General features: G+C 33.7%; 1 protein-coding gene across 4 annotated transcripts in view; it reads left to right on the top strand.

Annotated features, from left to right (window-relative positions):
• Positions 1–23,583, top strand: part of DENND1B (DENN domain containing 1B) — a 253,965-nt gene that overhangs the window by 204,408 nt on the left and 25,974 nt on the right. For all 4 annotated transcript variants that reach the window (XM_042976469.1, XM_042976470.1, XM_042976468.1 and 1 more), the window contains 5 exons: positions 7,782–7,872; positions 14,931–14,971; positions 15,914–15,982; positions 20,506–20,562; positions 21,386–21,493. In XM_042976469.1, the coding sequence (XP_042832403.1) occupies positions 7,782–7,872; positions 14,931–14,971; positions 15,914–15,982; positions 20,506–20,562; positions 21,386–21,493 (366 nt within the window). The remainder of the gene's footprint in view (positions 1–7,781; positions 7,873–14,930; positions 14,972–15,913; positions 15,983–20,505; positions 20,563–21,385; positions 21,494–23,583) is intronic.

Raw genomic sequence — 23,583 nt, 5'->3', positions numbered from 1 at the left:
AGGAGAAAATTATACTAGAGATAGAAATTTGGGCGTCATCAGCATGGAGAGAACTTAAAGTCATTAGACTGGAGACCAAGTGAAATTATCAAAAGAGTGGCTATAAAGAGAAATGGCAAGAGGCCCATGGACTGGAAAATAGCAGAAGGCAATGGTGAAGGAGGCCAAGGGAGAGTGAGTGATCAGTGATGTAGGAGAGAATTCAGAGCAGTAGAGAAAGAATACCAAAGAAGGGATCAACATTGTCAAAGTCTTGTGACAAGTGAATAAAAATAAGGATCTGGAATTGACCAGTGAATTCAGTAATGTGGAGACCTGATGACCTCAGCAAGCGCAAGTTTGTTGAAATGGTGAGGCAGAAATTGTGGCTGAAGCATGGGAGAAGAAGTGAAGATAAAAATACTCACAGCTCTTTTGAGATTTACTGTAAAGCGCAATGCAGAAATGGGCATGGCTAGAGAAGTAAATGGGGTCAAGAGGAGAAATAACGTGTGTGGAGCCTGGTGGGATGATCTGGTAGATACAGAAAGCTATATTCGGGAAAACGGAAAAATTGTTAGTGGAGTTGGTCGTTGTGAGGAGCAGTTACTTCATGCACAGCAGGACAGAAGGCACAGACAGGGAGAGGACGAGGCGAAGGGGCTGGGCACATGTGCTGCTTGGAGCTTGCAGAATTTCTCTCTTAATGGCTTCAGTTTGTTTGTTTGTTTGTTTGTTTTTCTTACAGGTAATTAGGAAGCACGATCAGCTGAGAGGGAATGGGAGAAGTGGTTGGGTATTTAAGGAGGGAGAAAATACGAAGTCAGAGAGTGAATGGACTCGAGAAAAAACAGAATTGTCTGGCATCATTCAGAGCACGTTGGAAATGGCAGGTTGTGACTTTAAAATGAGAGTGGTCATCATGGTTGTCTGGATTTTCTCTCAATACCCAGAGCTTCCTACAGACCTACTGATTACATGCGTGCTCCTGCACCAGGGCGTTATTTATGCCGGTGGCTCCCTTTTCCTGGGATCGTCTTCTCCCATAAACTATGTGGCCTACTTCCTCACTGCTTTCAAGTCTTGACTCAGATGTCACCTTCATCATAATATCTGCCCTGACCACACTGTTTAAAATTGGAAGTTCCTTGCCCCAAACTCCCCAACCTTCCTTATGCAATTCTATCTTACTGTCCGACATTCATCACCTTCTAACACGCTACGTAATGTATTACCTTTTTTTATTTCATGCTTTCACTCCCCTTCTCCCCCACTAAATATTTAAGCATCACAAAAGATTTTTTTGTTATTGAATTATAATTGACATACAATATTAGTTGCAGATGCGCAAGATAGAGATTCAGTATTTTTATATATTATGAAATGATAATGATAGGTCTAGTCCCCATCTGTCCCCATACAGAGTCATTGCAATACTATTGACTATATTCTCTATGCTGTTCTTTACATCCTTGTGACTTATTTGATTACTGGAAGTTTGTACTGAATCCCTTTACCTGTCTCACCCATGCTCCCACCCCCTTTTCCTCTGGCAGCAAGCAGTTTGTTCTCTGTATCTGTGAGTCTGTGTCTGTTTTGCTTTGTTTTGTTCATCTGTTTTGCTTTTTTAGATTCCGCATATAAGTGAAATCATACAGCACTTGTCTTTCTCTTATTTCACCTAGCACAATACCCTCTAGGTCTATCCATGTTGCAACAAATAGCCATATTTCATACATTTTATGGCTGAGTAATATTCTGTTGTATATATACACACTACATCTTCTTTATCCATTCATCTATCAATGGACACCTAGGTCGCTTTCATATCTTGGCTGTTGTCATAATGAATATAGGGGTACATACATCTTTTTGAATTAGTGTTTTCATTTTCTTTGAATAAATACCCAAAAATATTTCTTTCAGTAAATATCCAGAATTGCTGGACAGTGTGGTAGTTCTGTTGTTAATTTTTTTGAGGAACCTCCATACTGTTAGCGGCTGTACCAATTTGTATTCCCACCCACAGAGCACAAGGGTTTCCTTTCATCCACATCCTCACCGACACTTCTTGTTTCTTGGGTTTGTTTTTTTTTTGATAATAGACATTTTGACAGTTTTGAAATATCTTGTTTTGATGTTCATTTCCCTGATGATTCATAATACTGAGCATCTTTTCAGATACCTATTGTCCATCTGCATTTCTTCTTTGTAAAAATGTCTATTCCGGTCCTCTGCCCATTTTAAAAAACATTTTTTTTGTTATTGAGTTGTATGAGATCTTTATATAATTTGGGTATCAGTCTTTTATCTGTTAATATCATATGCTAATATCTTCTTCCATTCCATAGGTTGTCTTTCAATTTGTTGATGGTTTCCTTCATTGTGCAAAAGATTCTTGGTTTGACATAGTCCTGTTTGTTGATTTTTGCTTTTATTGCCCTTGCCTGAGGAGACATACAGGCCTATCTCAAGAAACCAGAAAGTCTCAAATTAAACAATCTAAGTTTAAAGGAACTAGAAAAAAGAACAAAGTCCAAAGTTAGTAGAGGGAAGGAAATAATAAAGATCAGAGAAGAAATAAATGAAAATAAAGACTTTAAAAAAAACATTAGAAAAGATCAATGAAACTAAGACCTGGTTCTTTGAAAGGATAAATGAAATTCTAACCTTCAGTAGGCTCATCAAGAAAAAAAGAGAGCTCACGAGGGCTTGAATTTTTGTCTTTTTTTTTTCATTTCTGTATTTCAGGCATCTAGAAAAGTACCTGGCCTGTAGTAAACATTGAATTATATTGAATTATGATTGAATTAATTAATGGTATTGAATGATATTGAATTAATTATATTGAATTGAATGATTAAATTAATTAATTCTATGGTCTGGTGGTTATGAAGTTTAACTGACTTTATTTTGTTGCAAATTATTTAAAGCCTATCCGTTGATACATCCTAGAGAATACTGTTGTTCCATTAATGTTGTTTTAAATTATCAGTTCTAATAATAAATTGCACTGAATGGGTTTTTTATACTCTTCAAAGTGTTTTCCTGTTCATTATACCATGGTAGTGTAATTTAGTATTTTTACAGTTTTATTTACCTAATATTTGAAATGGAATAAAAATAACAGTTTATTTCTGTTTCCTCATGTGCTTAATTCTCTAGGTTTAGCTCTAAACTGACCCACCTTATTCCCATTTGTTGTCGCAGTTTGTGTTTATATATAGCTACTAACCGAATGCCTTGCATCTAGCAGGTGTCTATAGATATCTGTTGACTTAATTTATTGTAACACTTTAGTGTAGTTTTCACTAACCTGTCAAGGTTTACTGAGCATTTATAAGAAGAAATATTTAAATTAGACTACTTATTCTTTTTTAGCCCTAAAGCATTATATAGAAGAGAGATTTTAAAGATCCGCCAGAAATGAATGTATTTGAAGCATAATGTTTTACTGTATGTAAATGTTTTCTCTAAATTGCTAAAGATTTCTGACTCATTAAAAATGTATTTTTCTCTAGCTCTCAAGCCTTTATTATACTGGTTATCTTACATTTGTGCCCAAGAAGAGTTTCTCATATGAGATAAATTTTGAAATATGTTAATTTTTCCTCCAGGCTGAAAAAGGAATTGGGGAGTATAGGTTTGTTTACTGGGATGCTCCAGTGCCTCTGCTGCTTTGCTTCAGTAACAAGACTGTCACGTTAGCACAAAAAACAGCACTTCATTCCCATTTCCCCAGCTTGGTAAAGAATTGCACCACCGACCCTCTCTCCCCAGAACAGTGGTTTTTTTGAGCTCCTTTAAAGTCAAAATCTTTAAAAATCATATAAGAATATTAAAATTTAATTATTGTCATCCTCAGAGTGTTGATGGATTGATGGCAATTAAATATTTATGTAACATATGTCTAGACCACTAAAGGCATTTAGAACACTGACCGATTAATAGCATAACTTGTTTTGGATTTTTAGATTAAATGCCAGAAATGCACGGACTGGTGAAGAATTAAAGACCTGTGAAAAGCATACAATTTTTCTCATAGAGGAAAGATACATTGTCTACTGGCCATATATTTAAGTTTACTCTGTGAATCTGATCAGAACATATTCTTTATATATACATCAGATTCACAGACTATATATATAGTTATATATATTTGTATATAGAAACATATATATATATATATATATATATATATATATATATATATATGTAAAGAAGCTTACCACTAAGTCTACTCTTTATATTTTGTTGCATTTTTTTAACGTTTATTTATTTTTGAGACAGAGACAGAGCATGAACGGGAGAGGGCAGAGAGAGAGGGAGACACAGAATCGGAAGCAGTCTCCAGGCTCTGAGCCATCAGCTCAGAGCCTGACGCGGGGCTCGAACTCATGGACCACGAGATCGTGACCTGAACTGAAGTCGGCCGCTTAACTGACTGACCACCCAGGCGCCCCTATTTTGTTGCATTTTTAAAACCTTTATTTTATATTGAATTGTATTTTAAAAATCAATGTGGTGAATGTCCATTTTCATTTAACAATATTATTCACTGAAGCCCACTTAAGACAATAGATAATTTCTTTAAATGGACTTGATTTCATATTAAGATGGTTATTTGAAGGTCAGAACATTTTGAAAAAGCTTAGCAATTACAGTATCACAAAGAGTAGCAGGAAGTAGTTTTGCTACTTAAAACATTTATCTTATAACCTGTCACACTACTTTAAGATTGGGTCGTAAGGGGACACCCGGGTGGTTCAGTTAAGTGTCGGACTCTTGATTTGGCTCAGGTCATGATCTGAGTTGAGCCCCGCATTGGGCTCTCTGCTGTCAGCATGGAACCTGCTTCGGATCCTTTCTGTCTCTCACTCTGCCCTTTCCCTGATCTCTCTCTCTCTCCCTCTCTCTCTCTCTCTCTCTCAAAAATAAACATTAAAAAAAAAAAGATTGTGTCCTAAGGACTAATAAAATTCTTGCAATTATTGATGATTTGGAGGGAATATTATTACTGATCTTGATAATTATGTATATCCTTATTTTAATAAATTTTATCTACTTATAATTTATAAGAAAATTGTGGAATCTGTGCTATGGAATTATGTCTATGATTTTTTTGAGATTTCCAATTATGTTATTTATGATTTGGTGTGATTATTTAGCATGTTTAGTTTCAGGGTTTAATTTTCACTTCTGGAATGAAAAGCAAAATATTAAGATTTATGTAAAAAGCATCATCTTAATGCAAACTCTTAAATTCCTTTAAAAATCTACTTGCAACCTAATGTTATGTTTTATCTGTGGCACTTTCATTGTTATTAACAGTGTTACTTGTCATTACTTGCAATTCCAAACCAATTCTTCCAAAACTAACAATTACAAAGATACGTGTTTACTACTATATGGGTAACTACTAGCCAAGCGACAGTTTACAGCACATTATAGAGTCATAACTTTCCAACAGATAATATTTTTTAGTTCAAAATTACTTCTCTGCAAAGTAGCTAAAAATGCTCTTATCGTTTTTTACTTACTATGAAATCCTCCAGAGTTACTAGAACGGAGTTACCATGGACCCACTCCACTTGAGAAAAAAGAAAAAAGGTGTTATTGGTTATTGAATTAAAAATAGAAAAAGGAATTTAGAGAACTGTTGCCTTCAGCATTTTTCTCCATTAATACCACTTCTCAGCTTACTCCTCGGTGTCTGCATTTGGGTGTACATATATAGAATATATACTACAAAATCCATCTATTTTAAAAACAAACATTTTCATGAAAGATAAGTGTCTGTCACTGACAGGATTGTTTGCAGAGTCAGTGATAACATGTGGCATTTTACCAAGTGATTAATTTTTATTGGCTCGATTCACGAGTTCAGTAACACGAAGTAGTTACTCATGCTCGAAAATGCATAATCAGTAAATAGTTTGGGGATTTATCTCTTTTTAGACGATGAACTGTTCCACTCAAACTAAAATGGATGGATTATTTCTAGTAAACATAAAAATGAAAACCTTTTAAAAAGTCTTGTAGTCTTAATCTTTTAAAGCAAATTAAGTCCCTTAAAAGGATGTCTTACTTTGTGCCATTCGTCAGTAATGTATTACTTAAAATTTATCATTTTGCTTCACCTTATTTTTTTCACAACGATACTTAGTCCATCAAATTAGACCACTATAGTTTGATTTATAATGTTATGTTGAAAATCTGTGAAAGTCAAATTTTGCAAGCATTTTAAACCACTTTATTTTCAAATTAACCATTTATTATATGTAGCCGTACATTGTTACCACCTTTTATCTCAAGATAGAATGAAATGCATGATTCTATGTGTTGTAATTAGGTACCTTTAAAATCGTGTAAATATAGGACTGTTCACAATGTTTCGGTATACTTCAGTCTTTCAGCAGACATTCATTTCAAGCTATATGTTAAGCATTTGGCAGATATTAAAGATACACACATGAAACAGACAGTGATCCTGTACTCAGGAAACTCAGAAATTAATAGTGATTGAAAGGTGATGGTGGTCGTGGGAAAAATGGATTTTAGTATTTAACATTTATTCTGTGCCTGCAGTCTGGGTACTTCGTATCGTTTCATTTAACCCTTACAAAACACTAGAAGATATTTATTATTATTCCCATTTTATAGAGGGGAAACAGAGACTCAGAGACAAGTTTCCCAAGATCATAAAGCTAGTAAGTGGCAGAGATGTGATGTAAGCTTTTCATTCTCCAAACTCCATGTTCATATTTGTTTATACTATCGGAAATTTTTTGAACGCCAAGCATAACGAGACTAAAAATGGGTAATCTGTGGTACCTAGCTCTCAAAATTTTCTAATTTTTATGAAAGCAATTTATACTAAAAAAAAAAAAAGCTATGACTATATATCCTTTTAGGCTATGTCTATTTAAACCCATCTTGCCACCTCTTGGGTCAAAATTAATCTGTAATAATATAAAAGTAGTTAAACCACATTTTGAACTGGAAACTGTTGATTCATTTGTGTCTTAATTTTGGTCTGTAAGAGATTTCTGTTCCAAAGTCTTTTAACTGGTGTAACTTACTGCTATTAAATAGTTAAACCATTAAATGTTAAATTGCTGCCTGAGGAAAACTGTATTGCTCTATATAACTCCATTAGTTTTGTTCATTTAAATAGAAAACTGTATTTTTTTTAAACTAGAACAGAGTGTGAGAATTTTTTAAACGTCAAGGTACTTTATTTTAATTTGACTAAATTTAAAATTTTCAGGATAAAAAAAAATTGTAGCCAGGATTAATTCCAGCATGAAAACGAACATTTTATATCAGTCTCCAAATCTTCAAGTCTACGCTTCAGACATCATTTAAATCTTTCTTATGGTTACCCTTTGTGTCTTATGCAAGGGAGGCTTAAAGATACTTTACCTTCATTATGAATGGAGAAACCTCAAAACATTTGTAATATTTTTTTATAATCCAAGAAAGAGAAATTTCAGATGCCATAGATCAACAAAATAGAAAGTAACCAAATGCCAGTAAATAGTACATTCTTTTTCTTATTAATGAAGTAAGAGTCTGTACTGTACATTTTTTATTTAATAAATTAGCTGTTATTTATTAAGTGCCTGCTATTTCAATGTTTGAGATTTTTCTTGTCATGTACATGTAGATGTGTGTATACATGTACATATATGTGCATATTTTATATTTATGAGTGTCTGATATGAATCTTTTGATATAAGTAAAAATTTAATCCTATGAAGAAAGTGAAAATTAACATATTTGACACTTTTTAATTTCAGTTTATTGATGGTCGACTGGCAAAATTAAATGCAGGACGGGGTTTCTCTGATGTATTTGAAGAGGAAATCACTTCAGGTGGCTTTTGTGGAGGTAAAGACTAGTTTCAGTATGATTATCCATTTTCTGAGTAGCGATTGCCTTGACTTTTGCTCCTGTATCTGATACAATCTACTTCCTAAACAGTTGTATTTTCTTAAACATATAATGTTTTAGATACATTTTTTTCATCTTATAAGAGCTGTGGTATTAACTTATTTCATTATTCAAGGTGTTAAGATGGTCTCATGAATTGGTAGTTGTTTTCTTGGATAATCTCTTAATAGTAGTAGAACGAAATGTCACTGAAATGCAATTAGTTTATATCTTCCTTTAGTATTCTCCGCTAAAAAACCCACAGTGCTGGCTAATACTAAGTAAGAATTAAAGACCTGAGATCATAGTTGAAATATTAGATTGTAATATAATAGAAAACAAAAGATTTGAATACCACAGCTGCTTTTACATTTTAAGTGAGTGTGTTGTTATAGAAGCCTTTACCTTTTTTTTGCTTTGCAGAACACTGCAGCATGAGGAAAAGACTTTTCAGTTTACCATCCCATGTGCTTACACTTGTCACTGTAAAAAGTGCTCACTAACAAATGGAAGGCGTCGTATTATTTTGTATGTGTGAAACATAAGTTAGGTGATATTGCATTTTTATTTAATATAATGAAACTTAATATAATTAGTTACACTATTTGATATGTAAGTATTCAAACAACGTTGTAATTTCTAGGCAGTTAATGACTTACGAACTGGTACTTTGTACGTGATTGCTCCGGTATATAGTCCTGACTCTGGCAGAGAATTTTGCTGGAGTCCTTGAAATGTCATATGCATTCATTCAGCCAGTATTTGTGCTAAGTATTTACTGTGTGCTAGGCACTGTTCTAGATAACAGGGTGAACCAAACAAACAACAATCTCTGGTATGTTCATTTTCAGCTGGCATAATAGTAATTTTTTCTATTTATTTGTACAAGGTTTAATTTGGGAAAAAAATGTCTTTATGTGTGAATAAATAGTTGCTAGAATTGAGAAATAAACATGAAAAGACATAGTAATAAGTACTCATCTACACATTTGCCAAAATGTGATTTTATTCTCAAATAAGATTTATTTTTGCTCCATAAAAATACACAAAACATTGAGATAACTTGTTCGTGAAGAGAGGTCCAAATGAACTAAGCATATGGATCCTCCTCTGGTGTAAGTACAGCATTTCATTGAAAGCATTTAGCTTTGGGAAAAACTTAGTTTACTTGACTCAGCAAGTCAACCAAGTGTGGAATCATTCAGCTCCTTGCTTTCCTCAGCTCATGGGTAAAAATTTAGCTTCAATGGAACTTTTGTGTTAAAATAAGGCTTTTTTACTTTTCAACTCAGACAAGCAAAATATTGTCAGCTCATGGACAAATTGCTTGAGGCATCTATTCAGTATTTATATAACTGCTGTCTCATTATTTTTATGACCCGTGGGGCTAGTATCTTCTATGGAATTGAAGATGACATCTTGTGACAGTAATGGGTAGAACTATGATCATTTTGTATAGTTAAATTCTGTAGTCTTAACCATTGGTCCAGATTCCTCTGTAATAGAATAGAATAGAAGGTAGATGGGTTTTCTGGTGTGAGAGGGGTTACTAACATTGTTCAATAAAGGGCTTATGGTTTAAAAAGAATGGAACATTGATCGCCAGCTGGCATCTGACTTAGAGACTGCTATATTTTCAGTACAATTTCATGCCAACCACTTTATTGTCCCTCCTTAAAATTAAAAAGGTTTTGAACACTTACTTTAGTTTGGTGGGAGGGTGGGCAATACTGATTCAAAAGGAAAGCGTAGTTCAACAAATATTAATTTCAATGTGTACAGCAAGAAAGTATATTAAAAATTGTGCCTAGCTATTAAGTATTATTTTTAATTATTATATTTTAGGTTATTATTTTAGAGATACAGAGAGCTTATTTTTAGTACAAAATAAAGCACAATTTATTAGGACTTGAAATAAAAATGTGAATAATCTAATAAAAATTAGTAATGTTCTTATAAACGATGATATATATATGAAAGAACATTAGACATTTGTCATGTAGACTGCATTTGTAAGAAATAAGATGTCTTTATCATGATATTGAACTATTTTTCAAAGAAGTAAGTGGTTATAACTGCCGCTTCTCTCATAGTAATAATTATAATTGTTCCTACTTACTGAATATTAATATGTGACAGAATCTCTTACAAGAGCTCTACAAACTTGATCTCATTTAATCCTCACAGCACCTACGAAATAGTTTGATTACCTATCCCTGTTTTTATGAGGGCACTTATCTCAGTAATTTGCTCAAGGTCACACAGCTAGTAGTGCTAGGATCTGAACTCAACATGTATCTGTCTGGCTTCCAAGCTCTTGCTTTAATAACTATAATATATTGCTTTCTTATGATAGGAGATCTTCTTAATTAGAAGACACTCAGTAAACAAGAGTAGTAGTCAAGACTTCTCTACTGTGATTGGATAAAAGTAAAATTCCTGTCTCTTGATTATCTGTTGAAGATTTTTGAAACATAAAGCCCTAAGAAAGATCCCCGTAAGAGAAATCGACATTCATTAAAGCTGAAGAAAAAATTATGTTCCTTTAAGCAAAAATAGTTAGGGAATTTCAGAGAAGAATCTAATTTCTCCCCTTTCTGTGTCATTGCAACGGCTAGTTGCATGCTAGTATATGTGGTTGTGATAAAGTTAATATGAGCGTGGTGGAACCGTGTAATTATTGAATTACACATTCAATCTAGATTCACATTGAATCTAGAACTGTGGTTAAAGACTGAAATGCACACAGATTTCCAAAATCTGTTTGCTATCCTGTGAGTCCCTGTGGTCAGGACTGTGAAGAAATCCCTGTTACTCCCAATTGTTTTTCATGAGACCTTTGTAGAACACTCAACCTTAAGAGGAAAGTAATGTAAATATCAGGAAGTATGTAAAGGGAAGAGTATCCATGGAGGCTAAAAGGTAATAAAAGGGGACATAAGTAGAGCAGAGGATGCAGTAAACACAGATATTGGTCTATGAAAGAGTAGCTAAGGAATACTGAGTAGTTAAGAACATGGAGGTGGTTTTTTGTATTTTTTTTTTTTTTTCATTTAAAATAAGGCTAGTTTTGGGGCGCCTGAGTGGCTCAGTCGGTTGAGCGTCCGACTTCGGCTCAGGTCACGATCTCGCTGTTCATGAGTTCGAGCCCCGCGTCGGGCTCTGGGTTGATGGCTCAGAGCCTGGAGCCTACTTCCGGTTCTGTGTCTCCCTCTCTCTCTGCCCCTCCCCCGTTCATGCTCTGTCTCTGTCTGTCCCAAAAATAAATAAACGTTAAAAAAAAAAATTTTTTTTAAATAAATAAATAAAATAAGGCTAGTTTTTAAATCCCCTTCCAATTATTTAAACTTAAAAAAATAGAAATATTTTCAGATTGATTTTATATAGAAGCATGTAGTTATTCTTCATTAGTAGCATTTGTCTCTTAATTACTTTCTGATATATTTCTGATCAGTCTTTTATTTGTATAGTAGTATTTCTTTTTCTTTTCTTTTCTTTTTTTTTTTTTTTACTGACTAAGGCATCAGAGGAATTTGAAGAGATGGTAGGTGATCTTCAGTTTTAGTGACATTTTCCAGGCTTCACTGAACAATTTAGGTCAATTTATATACTTTTTGAACAGTAACTACAAATTACTAGAATTCAAACAAATACATTTGAAGATGAAGTCTTTGCACAAGGGGGAAACAAAGATATTTTGTCCTTGAGTGTGAGAAAATCACTTGTATGATGAATGAGAACAATGTTAAGAATTTCCTCAATAACACTTATTATTTCCATAATCCATTTACTTTAATGGAAAGACTCAGAGAGTTTTCTGGCATTCACATTAATTTTTTTGAGAAGAAAAACAGCCTCAAAAACATTTTTAAAGAATAATGTGTCTGTCTCATAAATTTTGTAGAAATAGAAGCTTTCAATCTGAAAGGCACTAAATTTAAAGAAACAAATATCATAATTTTTTTTAATGTTTTATTTATTTATTTTTGGGAGAGAGGGCAACAGACACGCAAGAAGGGGAGGAGTAGAGAGAGAATCCAAAGCAGCCTCCAGGTTCTGAGAAGAGCCCAACATCAGGCTTGAACTCATAAACCATGAGATCGTGACGTGAGCCGAAGTCAGACACTTAAGTGACTGAGCCACCCAGGCGCCCCTCTTTTTAAAAATTTTAAATAGGAGTACCTAAATTGTACCACATGTTTCCCTACCATTTTAAGTAGTTTATTTGGGGACTTCCTGTTTTCCCCATGCATATAATTCTGGATTATTATTGGTGATTCTGTCAACTGTTTCTTTTCAAAGTATCAGCTTTGAGCAGCCCCTTTTCCTTTCTAGTGTAATTACTTTGAACTGATACAGAAGAAATCTCATATATCTTAAGTTTTATCATATTTTATTTAGCAGTCTAAGAGGTGGAATTTCTGGGCTGAAGGACTATTTAACCAGGAATTCAAATACCCGGATTCTTATTATTCCTCAGTTGCTATCTTTGTGACCTAGGGCCACCTCAGAACCTTCAGTTTCCTCATTTGGCGAGTTATTGCAATAAAACTTGTATGTATGGTGTGTCTGTGATATGCTAGGTACTATACTAAGTAACATTGTAGCAACCAGGTTAAGGACTGGTCCCAAATAGCATAGTTTACAAAGATACAGTGGACTTGAGCCCCCTGATCTATTGGACTCCTCATTGAACTGTGCTTGGAATGTGCTGCTTAAGACACTACCTGCTTTGCCTATTTTCGAGTACAAAAACACAGCTCAAATAAGGTAATGTACGTAAAAACATTTAGTGGCCTGTGAAGAGCTGAATATGAGCTATTTTTATTCCTCACAACTCTAAATAAGATACTCTTCTCTAACTGCGCTGAAGTTTTCTGCTAGCTATTTTCTTTGTAGTTTGGAGCCTTTAAAAAATTGTTTTCTGGATGACAAGTATTCCAAAATGCCAAATAGTTATCACATAGAAGTTAGTGTTTTCTTTCCACTTTCTTAAATTCATTTTGGGAAGAGAATGAAAATAAAACTCTTCCCAGAATACTATAAGTGATAACCAGCCCTTAAATGTGTGATTTCTACCCAACCATTTATAGTAGAGAAGTTAAAAATATATGAACTGATGAGAACTTTGAATAGGTAAGCGTATATGAACAATCTGGATATAGTTATATTGTTTACTTTTTTTGTTAATAAAATCTCCTTAGAAATAAATACAATACAAATACAATAACTTGAATTTTTGTCATTTTGCAAGTGAAATATGATTTCAGAAAAATTGTTCAGGCCAAATACCACCTGGAACTCATAGGTTTTGAACAGTGCACATTTCACTTACACAGGCTATTTTAAGTAGACACTTTTTGCTATAATCATTTCACAAAATTAGAAAAAAAATATTTTGCCATATGTTTTCTTCCAGTTAAGTGCCGTGCTGAGTCGTAAGCGATGTTTTTAGCAATGGGGGTTGTTTCTTGATTTTTTTTTTTAAGTAGAGAAAGATTTTTAATTACAGGAGTAATTTTAGAGCTGAACACATTTTGCCTGATGTTGGTTAGGAATGCAAAGAGAACAGCTGGAAATAAATTCTTGGGCTGGAATCATTCTGCCTCTGTTTTATGACAGCAAGGTAATGAATTTTTTAAAAGGACACAACTATACACAAGTGGAGAACATGTATGGTGACAGATTTAACTAGATTGATTGTGGTGATCATTTCCCAATGTATCGAATCATTATGCTCTATATCTGAAGCTGATATAATGTTATATCTAAGTTATACCTCCATTAAAAAAAGAAGAGACCTTAATCTGTTTTAGGGATTCTTTGTACCAGATAGTCTTTGAATAGCCATGTTTTTTAAGCATTTAAATGAAGAAGGTACATGAAATCTAAGTCAGTTGATATATATAAACATTACTTGAGATTGTGTTCTTTTTTTTGCCTTCTAATACCATTTTATTGATTAAATTACTGTACTTGGAACCAAATATATGATTGCTAGGTTTTTAGAACTGGTTTTAAGGAGTCCACCTGTGATGAGCACCAAGTGTTGTACAGAAGTGTTGAATCACTATATTGTACACCTGAAACTACTATTACACTGTATGTTAACTAACTGGAATTTGAATAAAAATTTTTGAAAAAAGAATTGGTCAGCATTTGAACTTTCTAATAACCACAATGCCCTGTAGACTAAAACCTTCGTTTGTTTTATATTTCCTTGGGTACTATATTTTCAATCTTGGATTTACAACTAGAGAGTATCTACAGAACTATGACTGTAGTTTAATTGCATTAAAGTAAAATTTGCTATCAATTAATGTTATTTAAAAACTATAGAATATTTTGTCTTCAAGGTTCTTTGCATTTTTTTAAAACAATGTTTATTTATTTATTCTGAGAGACAAAGAGAGGGAGAAAGATTAAGAATCTCAAGCAGGCTCTGTGCTGTCAGCACAGAGCTCAACGTGGGGCTTGAACTCCTGAACCATGAGATCATGACGTGAGCTGAAACCAAGAGTTGGATGCTCAACCAACTGAGCCACCCAGTCACCCCTGGTTTTTTGCATTTTTTAATTCCTTTTTAGTTTTTTCTTTCTCTGTGCACTTGCAATATTATTTTTAAGTGAACCTAATTGCATAAAAGAGGCAAACTTTTTAAAGACAACATAGACATAACACACAAAATATGGTATAAAAGACATAGGAACCTTGGATTTTAAAAGAGACAGCATATTTTTCCTCTCTGAATACAGCATTAAAACGAAAGAAGATAGAGTGTTTTGACATATTACCTTCATATGTGACTAAAGAAAACTGGGTCTATTCTTGGAAATGCTAATTACCGTGTTTCTAAGAATTAGAGCAGTTTATTCTACAATACTATTGCCTTTTTCACAACATTGCAGATAAACAAAATTTGTTAAAATCCTGGAAGTATTAGTTCTTGATGAATTTTAGTTGATGGATATATTTTAGATCGAATAGTCCTGACATCTTATTTTTATATATTCCAGGGAACCCGAGGTCATATCAACAGTGGGTGCATACAGTCAAGGTAATGATAACCCTCCACCACTACTTCTTCCTTCACTCAAAATATATGGAGAAATGTTCACTAAAAGGATGCTGCTTATACTTATGCTATTTATTAGCAATACTTAAAATGTTTGTGTATTTTGTCACATTTTAAATATTTTTATTTTATGCTATTATAGTTTGATATTCATAATTTTAAAATGGAAAGCTTTTGTTCAGAGATAAATGGCTTGTTTTGAAAATCAAGATGTTTTTGTCACTTTATATTATATCCTAGAACAAAGGAATTAGAAGGAGAAATAGGATTTGAAAGGAGTTTTATCATTTCTGGTAATGTGTTTTGTTAATACGATTTTATTAAATGTAAAACTCACCTCCAGAGATTTAGACTGTATTGCCCAACCTTAAAACAGTTGATAAACTGTTTGAGTGTATTTCTTTTTTTTTTTAATGTTTATTTATTCTTGATGGAGAGAGACAGATAGACAGACAGACAGAATCTGAATCAGGCTCCAGGCTCTGAGCTGTCAGCACAGAGCCTGATGCGCTCGAACTCATGAACCGCGAGATCATGACCTGAACCAAAGTCGGATGCTTAACAGACTGAGCCACCCTGGTGCCCAGATTATATTTCTTTCTTATCAAGTTTTAACTACATACCTATGATGGGTCCTATTGCTCTAGTCTGCCTAAACTGCAAAGATGAAATGATTTTTAAATCATGTATTATACCAACTAAAGGAATGGAGTAGAGGGTTTACATTTTATCTGAAATGACCATATATGGTATATGAAAGCTTGAAAAGACTAAATCTGAAGTAACTTCTATAGGTCTTTGTTTAATTTGTAAGTAAACCTCTTTTTCTGTGCTATTAATAAAGCTTTGTTTTCAGGTTAATCTGGTTTTAAAAATTTTGGAAATACGTCTTTTTGTTTTGTTTGTTTGTTTGTTTGTTTGCAGAGAGGAGGTGCACTGTTTAACACAGCAATGACCAAAGCAACTCCAGCTGTACGGACAGCATATAAATTTGTAAGTTTTCTTATTGATAAAATTTTACATTTTCCTAGCTAACAGACACGTAAATCTAGAATACCTCCCATTTTTTTTCTTTCTTTAAAAAAAATGTTTTTTTAGTGTTTATTTGATTTTGAGAGAGAGAGAGAGAGAGACAGAGCATGAGTGGGGGCGGGGGGGAGGGCAGAGATATTGGGAGACACAGAATCCGAAGCAGGTTCCAGGCTCTGAGCAGTCAGACCAGAGCCTGACGTGGGGCTCAAACCCACAAACTGTGAAATCGTGACCTGAGCCGAAGTCAGATACTTAACCAACTGAGCCACTGAGGGACCCCCCATTTTTTCTCTATAAAAAACTTTTTAAAAAATTTGTGGAGTTAATATTGATCAAAGTGAATTCAGTTATTGAAATTATTGTGTAGAAAGGATATTCCCTTCATGTAATTTAAAACCAATTCTTCATTTTATTTCAAAGCAATCAAGAAAGTTGTGCACTCAAATTGCAACAGTCCCTAATGAAGTGCCATTTTTAGAGATTTGACTTTTTAATTTATTGACATATTTTAAATTCTCATTGTATACTGAGGTTCAAATAGAAAAAAAAAACAAACAGAAAATTAGGGTAAGTTCTTTTCCCTCAAAGATGCTTGACTCTCCATAATTAAAATTCTTCAGTGATTCTCCATGGCTTATAATAAAATAAAAACAGCTGTATCAATAGCAATAACAATAAACAATTAATAAAATTAAAATCTCTTTAATATGTTAACTAAGACCCTCAAGACCTAACCCCTTTTGTGTCCTGTTTCAATTCACCCCAATTCCCCGAGCTTACCCTCTCTCTCCAGATCCTGAGTGCTCCTCATTTCATGAATGCAAGATTTTCTCTTCTGCCTCTGTTCTTACACAATCCATTTCCACTACTTGGGACATTTATTTCTGGGTTTTGTCCACCGAGGAAACACTAATTCATCCTATAAGACTTAGTTTAGGCATTAGTTGTTTCCCTGAGAAAACATTTTCCAACCCCGCATTCACAGGGTTTATATACCTCCCAGGTCCTCATAAGACCTTCAGACATACCTCTGTTTCAGCACAGGTTTTCCTGTGGGCATCTTCATCTCTAATATTAGACTAGAGCTACTTGAGGTAGGAGCTAGTAGATTCGTATTCAATGAAGTAATTTTTTAAATGCCACAGGTCATGTATATTTCATATTTCTAAAAAATATTCAGGGCAGTAGTTTTGATTTTATAAGAATTTATCTTCAAATGCTTTCTCAGTAAAGGAAATGATATGATTGAATTAGTAATGGAATAATGTATTTTAATAAGTGTAGAACTTATATTCTTGCTGTGATGTACAATTATGACAAATATGTGTAGCCACCATTATTGTTGAAAAAAAGTCAATTTCAAAGATTACATTTTATAGTAGCACAGCTAACCTACAGAGTTGATTCAAAAATATGGTGCCAAGATTCTGAACTCTTTGAAGCCTTATCATAAAAATAAAAGTAGGAAGGTTTCATCATTTTGCCTTGGAAACATCAGCCTCTGCCTTTTGGTTGATTGTTTCATGGCTTTTCTGGATAACCTCTCTGTGTATATCACTCTATTTCACTATAATACTGGTGGTTTGATTTATATATAGTTTTGAAGAGATTTTAATTTTTTACAGTGAAGTAGCACTTGGCTGCCATGTGAAACATCAGACTAGCCTTGTTTTTCACATTCATTTAAGATTCTAAAAAAGGTTTCCCAGTCAAGTGCCCTTCATTTAATTCCTTGAGCAAACACTTGAAGTTTTTCCTCAGGCTCAGAGAAAATGTATTGTATTATTTTGCTAAGTATGTGTTTCTCTCCTTAATTTCACTCATATTTTCCCACAAAAACCCAGAAATAAAGCAAACATATTTAAAACTTCATTCATTATTCATATTTCTATCTTTCTAATCGGTATTTTATTTTTTTGCTGAGAATGCTCTTCTGCAGAAGAGTCAAATGTTTCCAGATTAAAAATTGTGCTCTCTGAAAGATTATTCCCTAAATTGATTTCAGGCAATTTAAGGTCTTCAGAATATACCTAATCACTTTCCTTTATTTATCTTATGATCTTGTGATCATGTTGTACATGAATCAAGAAGTCAAAGAGATTTGGGACAAGAAAGCCAATTTGTGACTTTCATAGTTGTATCTAAAACTCATCTTTCCAGGCTGCTCATATTCTGAATATGAACTCTTGAAATTCCTCCTTTGACCACAAATTACTATGAACAAAACTCCCAATCTCTCTTGTATGGGTTTCACAGAATTTATTTACTTGTGTTTCTATAGATAGTAAAGTTTTAAAAAAGGAACCGTGTTTTAAACTTTCATTCATTCAGTAAATTGTTTGAGTACCTCCCATGAAGAAGGCCTTATGCTGGTTATTTGAGTTAGAGCAGTGAGTGTGGCAGGTACTGGGAGGGGGAGAGGTACTGTTCCTGCTAATTTCATGTTTGTATCACTGTTACTTTGCTCTGTACTTTGCATGTACTACAAAGGAGCTGAATATATTTTGTTGAAGGAGATAATGACTTTGTCCTATACTTAGAACAGTTTTTCTGTACTTGAAACATTTTTTTTCTATGTGTTTTATACTTTTATTTTTCTGTGCTTAGAGGGGCCATAAAAAAACTAGAATTAACAGATACACTTTCTTAGAAATATAAAAAATAACAGTAAAGTGAATACATAATTGATTTGGCTAAAAGCGTTTCTGAGCCAACTTTCTTGTTAGGTTTTTGTATCTTAAATTATTAGCCAAAGCCATTTGCTGGGTGCTTCTCTGTAAAGAATACTTGTTTATTGGTAAGTTTCAACTTGGTAGATTGAAAAGGATAGAGCCTGTACCCCATCTTCCAGATCATCTGAAAGAGGTCAGTGGAGGAGGGTAGGACAAGAGATGCGTAAGGGAATCAGTCCATGAATTACAGAACCATGACTGACACTAGATTCAACTCTGTATACTGAAGAGCTTCTGGAAAGATTAGTGTGAATCAAGTGGATTTTGAAAGGTTAGAGAATATTTAGGTAAATTAGAATATGACAAAATGTGAGCAAATATGGATAAAAATTCTAGAAGATAGAGACAGGCACATTTTCTTGGTAATTTTTCATTTTTACCTAATGAGAATGTAGGGATTAATACAGGACCCTTTAAATAGATTCAGAGGCTTTAACAATAAAACAATGTGAAAATGCTTTATTAATTCCAAAGAACCATGGGAATATAATTTAGTGTTATTTGGCGTTTTAGGTTATCTTTTGCTATGTGTAGCATGTTTTGATTTTGCCTCATATACAATGAAGAAATAATTGTTTAGTTGAGTTCAAGACATTTCTTGAGCAGTTACTATATGCCAAATATTAGGTACTACAGATATTATCCGGAAAGAAATGAGAGCCTTCCCCTAAATGAACTTGGGAAGACATGTATTCACTCTTCCTAGAAGTAATTCAGGAAGCAGGACGGTTTGGTAGGAGCAAGAATATTGGAATTGGAAAGTCTTCAGTCTGTATGACCTCAGTTTCCATGTCTGTAGAATGAGACTTGTAATGCCTTTTCTTGCGTGAGGCTTAGATTCAGTAGATACATTTTAAAAACTTTAGTTCTTCCTTCTCCTTTCTGATGGGGAGAAGTTGGACTCAGGAATTAAATAGACCCAGATCTGGAATGAGGCTATGCAGACCGATCTCCTCTGAGTCACTTTCCTTATCTGTAAAAATGTCATAATAATTGTCCTAACTTCATAGATTTGTAATGATTAAATGAGCTGATACATGTTAGGTACCCAGCACATGATCAAATACTGAGGAAACACAACATAAATGTGAATTTCCTTTCTTTTCGTCCGTGGCCACTCTGAGTGGGAATTTCCAATGGAACAAAGGCCAAGGCCAGTTGTCTTTAGTTAAGTTATATCCCACAGGAATCACATCAGGACCTGAGACGCTCAAATACTGGAGCCAGATTCCCTATGGAACATGAAGATAGCATCTTTTGTTAAGTGGCTTTTAATTTATGCCGGAAAAACTGCACATGAAATAGCCATAACTTTAAAATATCTCTGCTAATAAAAACGTGTGTCTGCCTGTAAAAGCACTTCAGTAAAGCTTTGTAAAGTTGCCCGTTTCTTTAAAGTCCAAACATTTGCCCAAATAACCTGCTGCTGTGCTTTCTCCTTTCACCACCAGTTAATCACAATTGCAAATTAAGACTGGGCTGTGTTTTCTATAGCTTAGGAGGCAAAATAGGCTAAATGTTAGCCTTTGTATGGTACTAGTATGCAAATAGAGACTAATCGCGTTTTCACTAATTTAGATATAATAGTAAGTGGTGTGGTTTCCCTGAAGAATTAAGAGTTTTAGATTATAATTTGTTCTTTTTCTAAATAATATGAAGTTAGCAAGTTTCATGGAGTGTGATCTCATCTACTAACTCTTTAAGTGGTAATAGAACCATGCTGAGCCAGACACTTGCGTTACCTTTTTCTAGGCAAAAAATCATGCAAAGCAGGGAATAAAGGAAGTGAAGAGTAAGCTAAAACATAAGGTACGTCATATTCTTTTCATTCTTCCTTGATTCTTGCATTAGTTTGAAGCTCATACTTTACAAATCACATGAGATTTATGTTTTTAATGATGTTTGAAATATGCTTAGCCCTTTGTTCAAGAATGTATTTTTCATAACAAGCCCTCTGGCAACTATCTGCCATTCTGTATGCATCCACTGAATAATCTCTTTATTGTTTGCATATTTTATCACAGAACAACGGAGATCTTCAAAGATGCTTTAACAGGATGTATGTTTTCATAAAGTTGATTGCCTTGATATCACAATTGAAATTCTTGCTTCAAGCTGAGAATTTCTTTAAAAAGATGATCTTTGGTGCAGAATCAAGCCAGGAATGCCATCATTTGGCTTTATAGGAACTTTCTAACTGTAGCTACTTTAATTTGAAGCATGTTCTTAATTTATAAAAGATTGTGTTTGAAGATATGTATTTGAATCTATGAATATTGCATGTATATGAATATTTATGTGTATGTATATGTGTTTTCAATTTGATTACATATTATATCTTTACAGATTTTGTCAGTTGTTTTGAATATCTACCTTTGAAGAACAAATAGTACTTGAAACTTCCATTTTTGTGATGGAGAGTAAATAATAGCTTTTATTCATGTTATTCAAAAGAGATTAATTTAGAAATCATTAATGCATAATATATAAAAGTGCATTTTCTTCTGAAATAGAGTTTTTAAACTTACATTTGAAGCATTATTTTGGTATTTGCATCTGTATCGGATAGTTTGTCTAAAAGTAATAAAAGGAGTATTTTAAAATAATTCCTTGTATATTTCTTCATGTGTAGGAAAATGAAGAAGATTATGGGACCTGTTCTGGTTCTGTACAATATACACCAGTTTACACATTACACAATGAAAAGGGAGGAAATCTAGAAAAGCGTAAGCTTGCCCAGGTAAGGTTATTTACCCTTATGTCTCCAAATTCTAAAAGTATGTAATTCTGATTCATTCTTTAAGAACGATTTTGGACCCATTAATTTTTTTTTTATCATGTGATATGAAAACCTGCATTTACAGTCAAGATGAGTAGGTGGCATCTGGGCAGGCTGCAAGAGTATTAGGAATCAGTTGTTGTTCCAGATACCAGTCTCTACCTACTTTATTATGTTCTCATAGAGCTCTCCAGTACTGGGACAGAGGCAAGCATGTGATTGTCTTAGAGTGTGAACAGTTTGATGAGGAGGAGGAAATCACAGATTTCTACTATAGAAGTAAAATGAAACTCATACATGGGGATTTTACCATTAAAATAATCTATATAAATTAGAATGTAAAGTAATGTGTCTGGTTTTTCTAAAGTCAGATAATTTGTTTGCTATAAATATTTAAAGCTTCTGCTTATATGCTGATATTATGTAAAGTACCGTCCTGAAGAGGGAAAGTGTTCAGAATTAAAGCTATGCATGTCTCTGATTTTGCCTCATAAGTGTGTTTCTGAAGGTTTAAATGATACAAAATTTGTATACACCAAATCATATTTTAAGTGGCCTTAGAAAACCAGCTTTTAAAAAGAATCCTCAGCTGGATTATAGTTCATTTATTCCGGTCACTGACGTTTACAGACAAGAGAGCTGATAGCCAGAATGGTCACGTCACTTACCCTAAGACTCATAACAAGTTAGTGGCAGAGTGCGATGAGAACCCATCTCCAGTAGTCACTTAGCTTTCCTGGATCTGCGGACGCTGCAGGAGTAGAGATGGCCTTCAAGTGCTTCTACGTGTCATTAGGGATGGCGAAACAGTCAGTGAAGCTGTGTGGAAACTTTCGCCTTTGTAAAGAAAACCTATCCGTGTGATCATTCAGCACCTACTGTGTACCAGTCACTATTCTAGGTGTTCTAGGAGAAACAAAACACATCTCTGCCTTTGTGGGTCCTTTTTTATACCATTCTAAGTGCCTTCTCTATGCTGTATCCATTTATAAGCTTACATTTTTATATATCAGTATTGCTTAATTGCAGCGAATTGATAGTAAATGCTGATCGTATGACTTAAAATAAGCCCTTCAATGAAGTAATAATTCCACAAGCATGGAGACCTTCTCTGGCTACTACTGTTAACTGGAAAACATGTATTGACCTGTAAACTAATGATAGATTTGCAATCAGTAGCTCTATTTTTCTTCCACCACTAGTATGTTCAATCCCTATTGGTTCTCAAGCTTCAGCATCTTAAAAACTTCTGCAAAATGTTTATTGCCTTAACATTGGAGCATTTAGGTTATATTTACTATGGTGGATAGATTTTTGTGTGAAAACCAGTGGGATCTTTGTTACTTATAGGATGCTTTACGATAGAAAGAAAACACTTGAATTAGAGAAACGTCTGTCCTAAATGTTAGTTTTAAGTTAGGAAAACTATCTGTAGCTCCTCATTAAAAATTTTAAATCTTCCTTTCTTTAACATGGCAGCATATTTCTATGATAATTAAATTATAAAATATATTACATATGTATGGTTTTCTGTGTTTTCTGTTAATTCCTAGACAGACAATTTCTGATAGAGAAAACTGTATTAAGGAAGCCTTACAGGATAATAGGTTACATTCATCACATACTTATCCTGAATTGTCATGGCCATCATTTATTATAAAATCATTAACTCAACTATCTGTATTCATCAATAAGCATTTTGTGGTTTTCAGGTGAATATGCTAAATGATGACTCTAACAGGAATTAAGAGAAGTAGGGCTTATTGTTTTAAGAATTATAATATACTTTTCTTACTTGGTTAACAGAAATTTGTTAAACCAAAATGTTTAGATGGATTATGCAGGTGCTGCTAATGTCTGAATAACAGTCTTTACTTTTCAAGTGGTCTGAGTTTTAGTCAGTGTGTATTCTCCATATATATACATGTGTTCCATTATGTAAATAGGTGTATATATCCGTGTATATATATTTTAGCAGCCAAATTTATTAAGAGTCCATACTCCCAATCATTTGTACCCAGTAATACTTATCATAATTTAATGTTTTGTCT

The sequence above is a fragment of the Panthera tigris genome, chromosome F3 (assembly GCF_018350195.1).
Source record: "Panthera tigris isolate Pti1 chromosome F3, P.tigris_Pti1_mat1.1, whole genome shotgun sequence".
Lineage (NCBI taxonomy): Eukaryota > Metazoa > Chordata > Mammalia > Carnivora > Felidae > Panthera > Panthera tigris.
The sequence above is the reverse complement of the archived record's forward strand: the minus strand, read 5'-3'. Positions and strand labels throughout refer to the sequence as shown.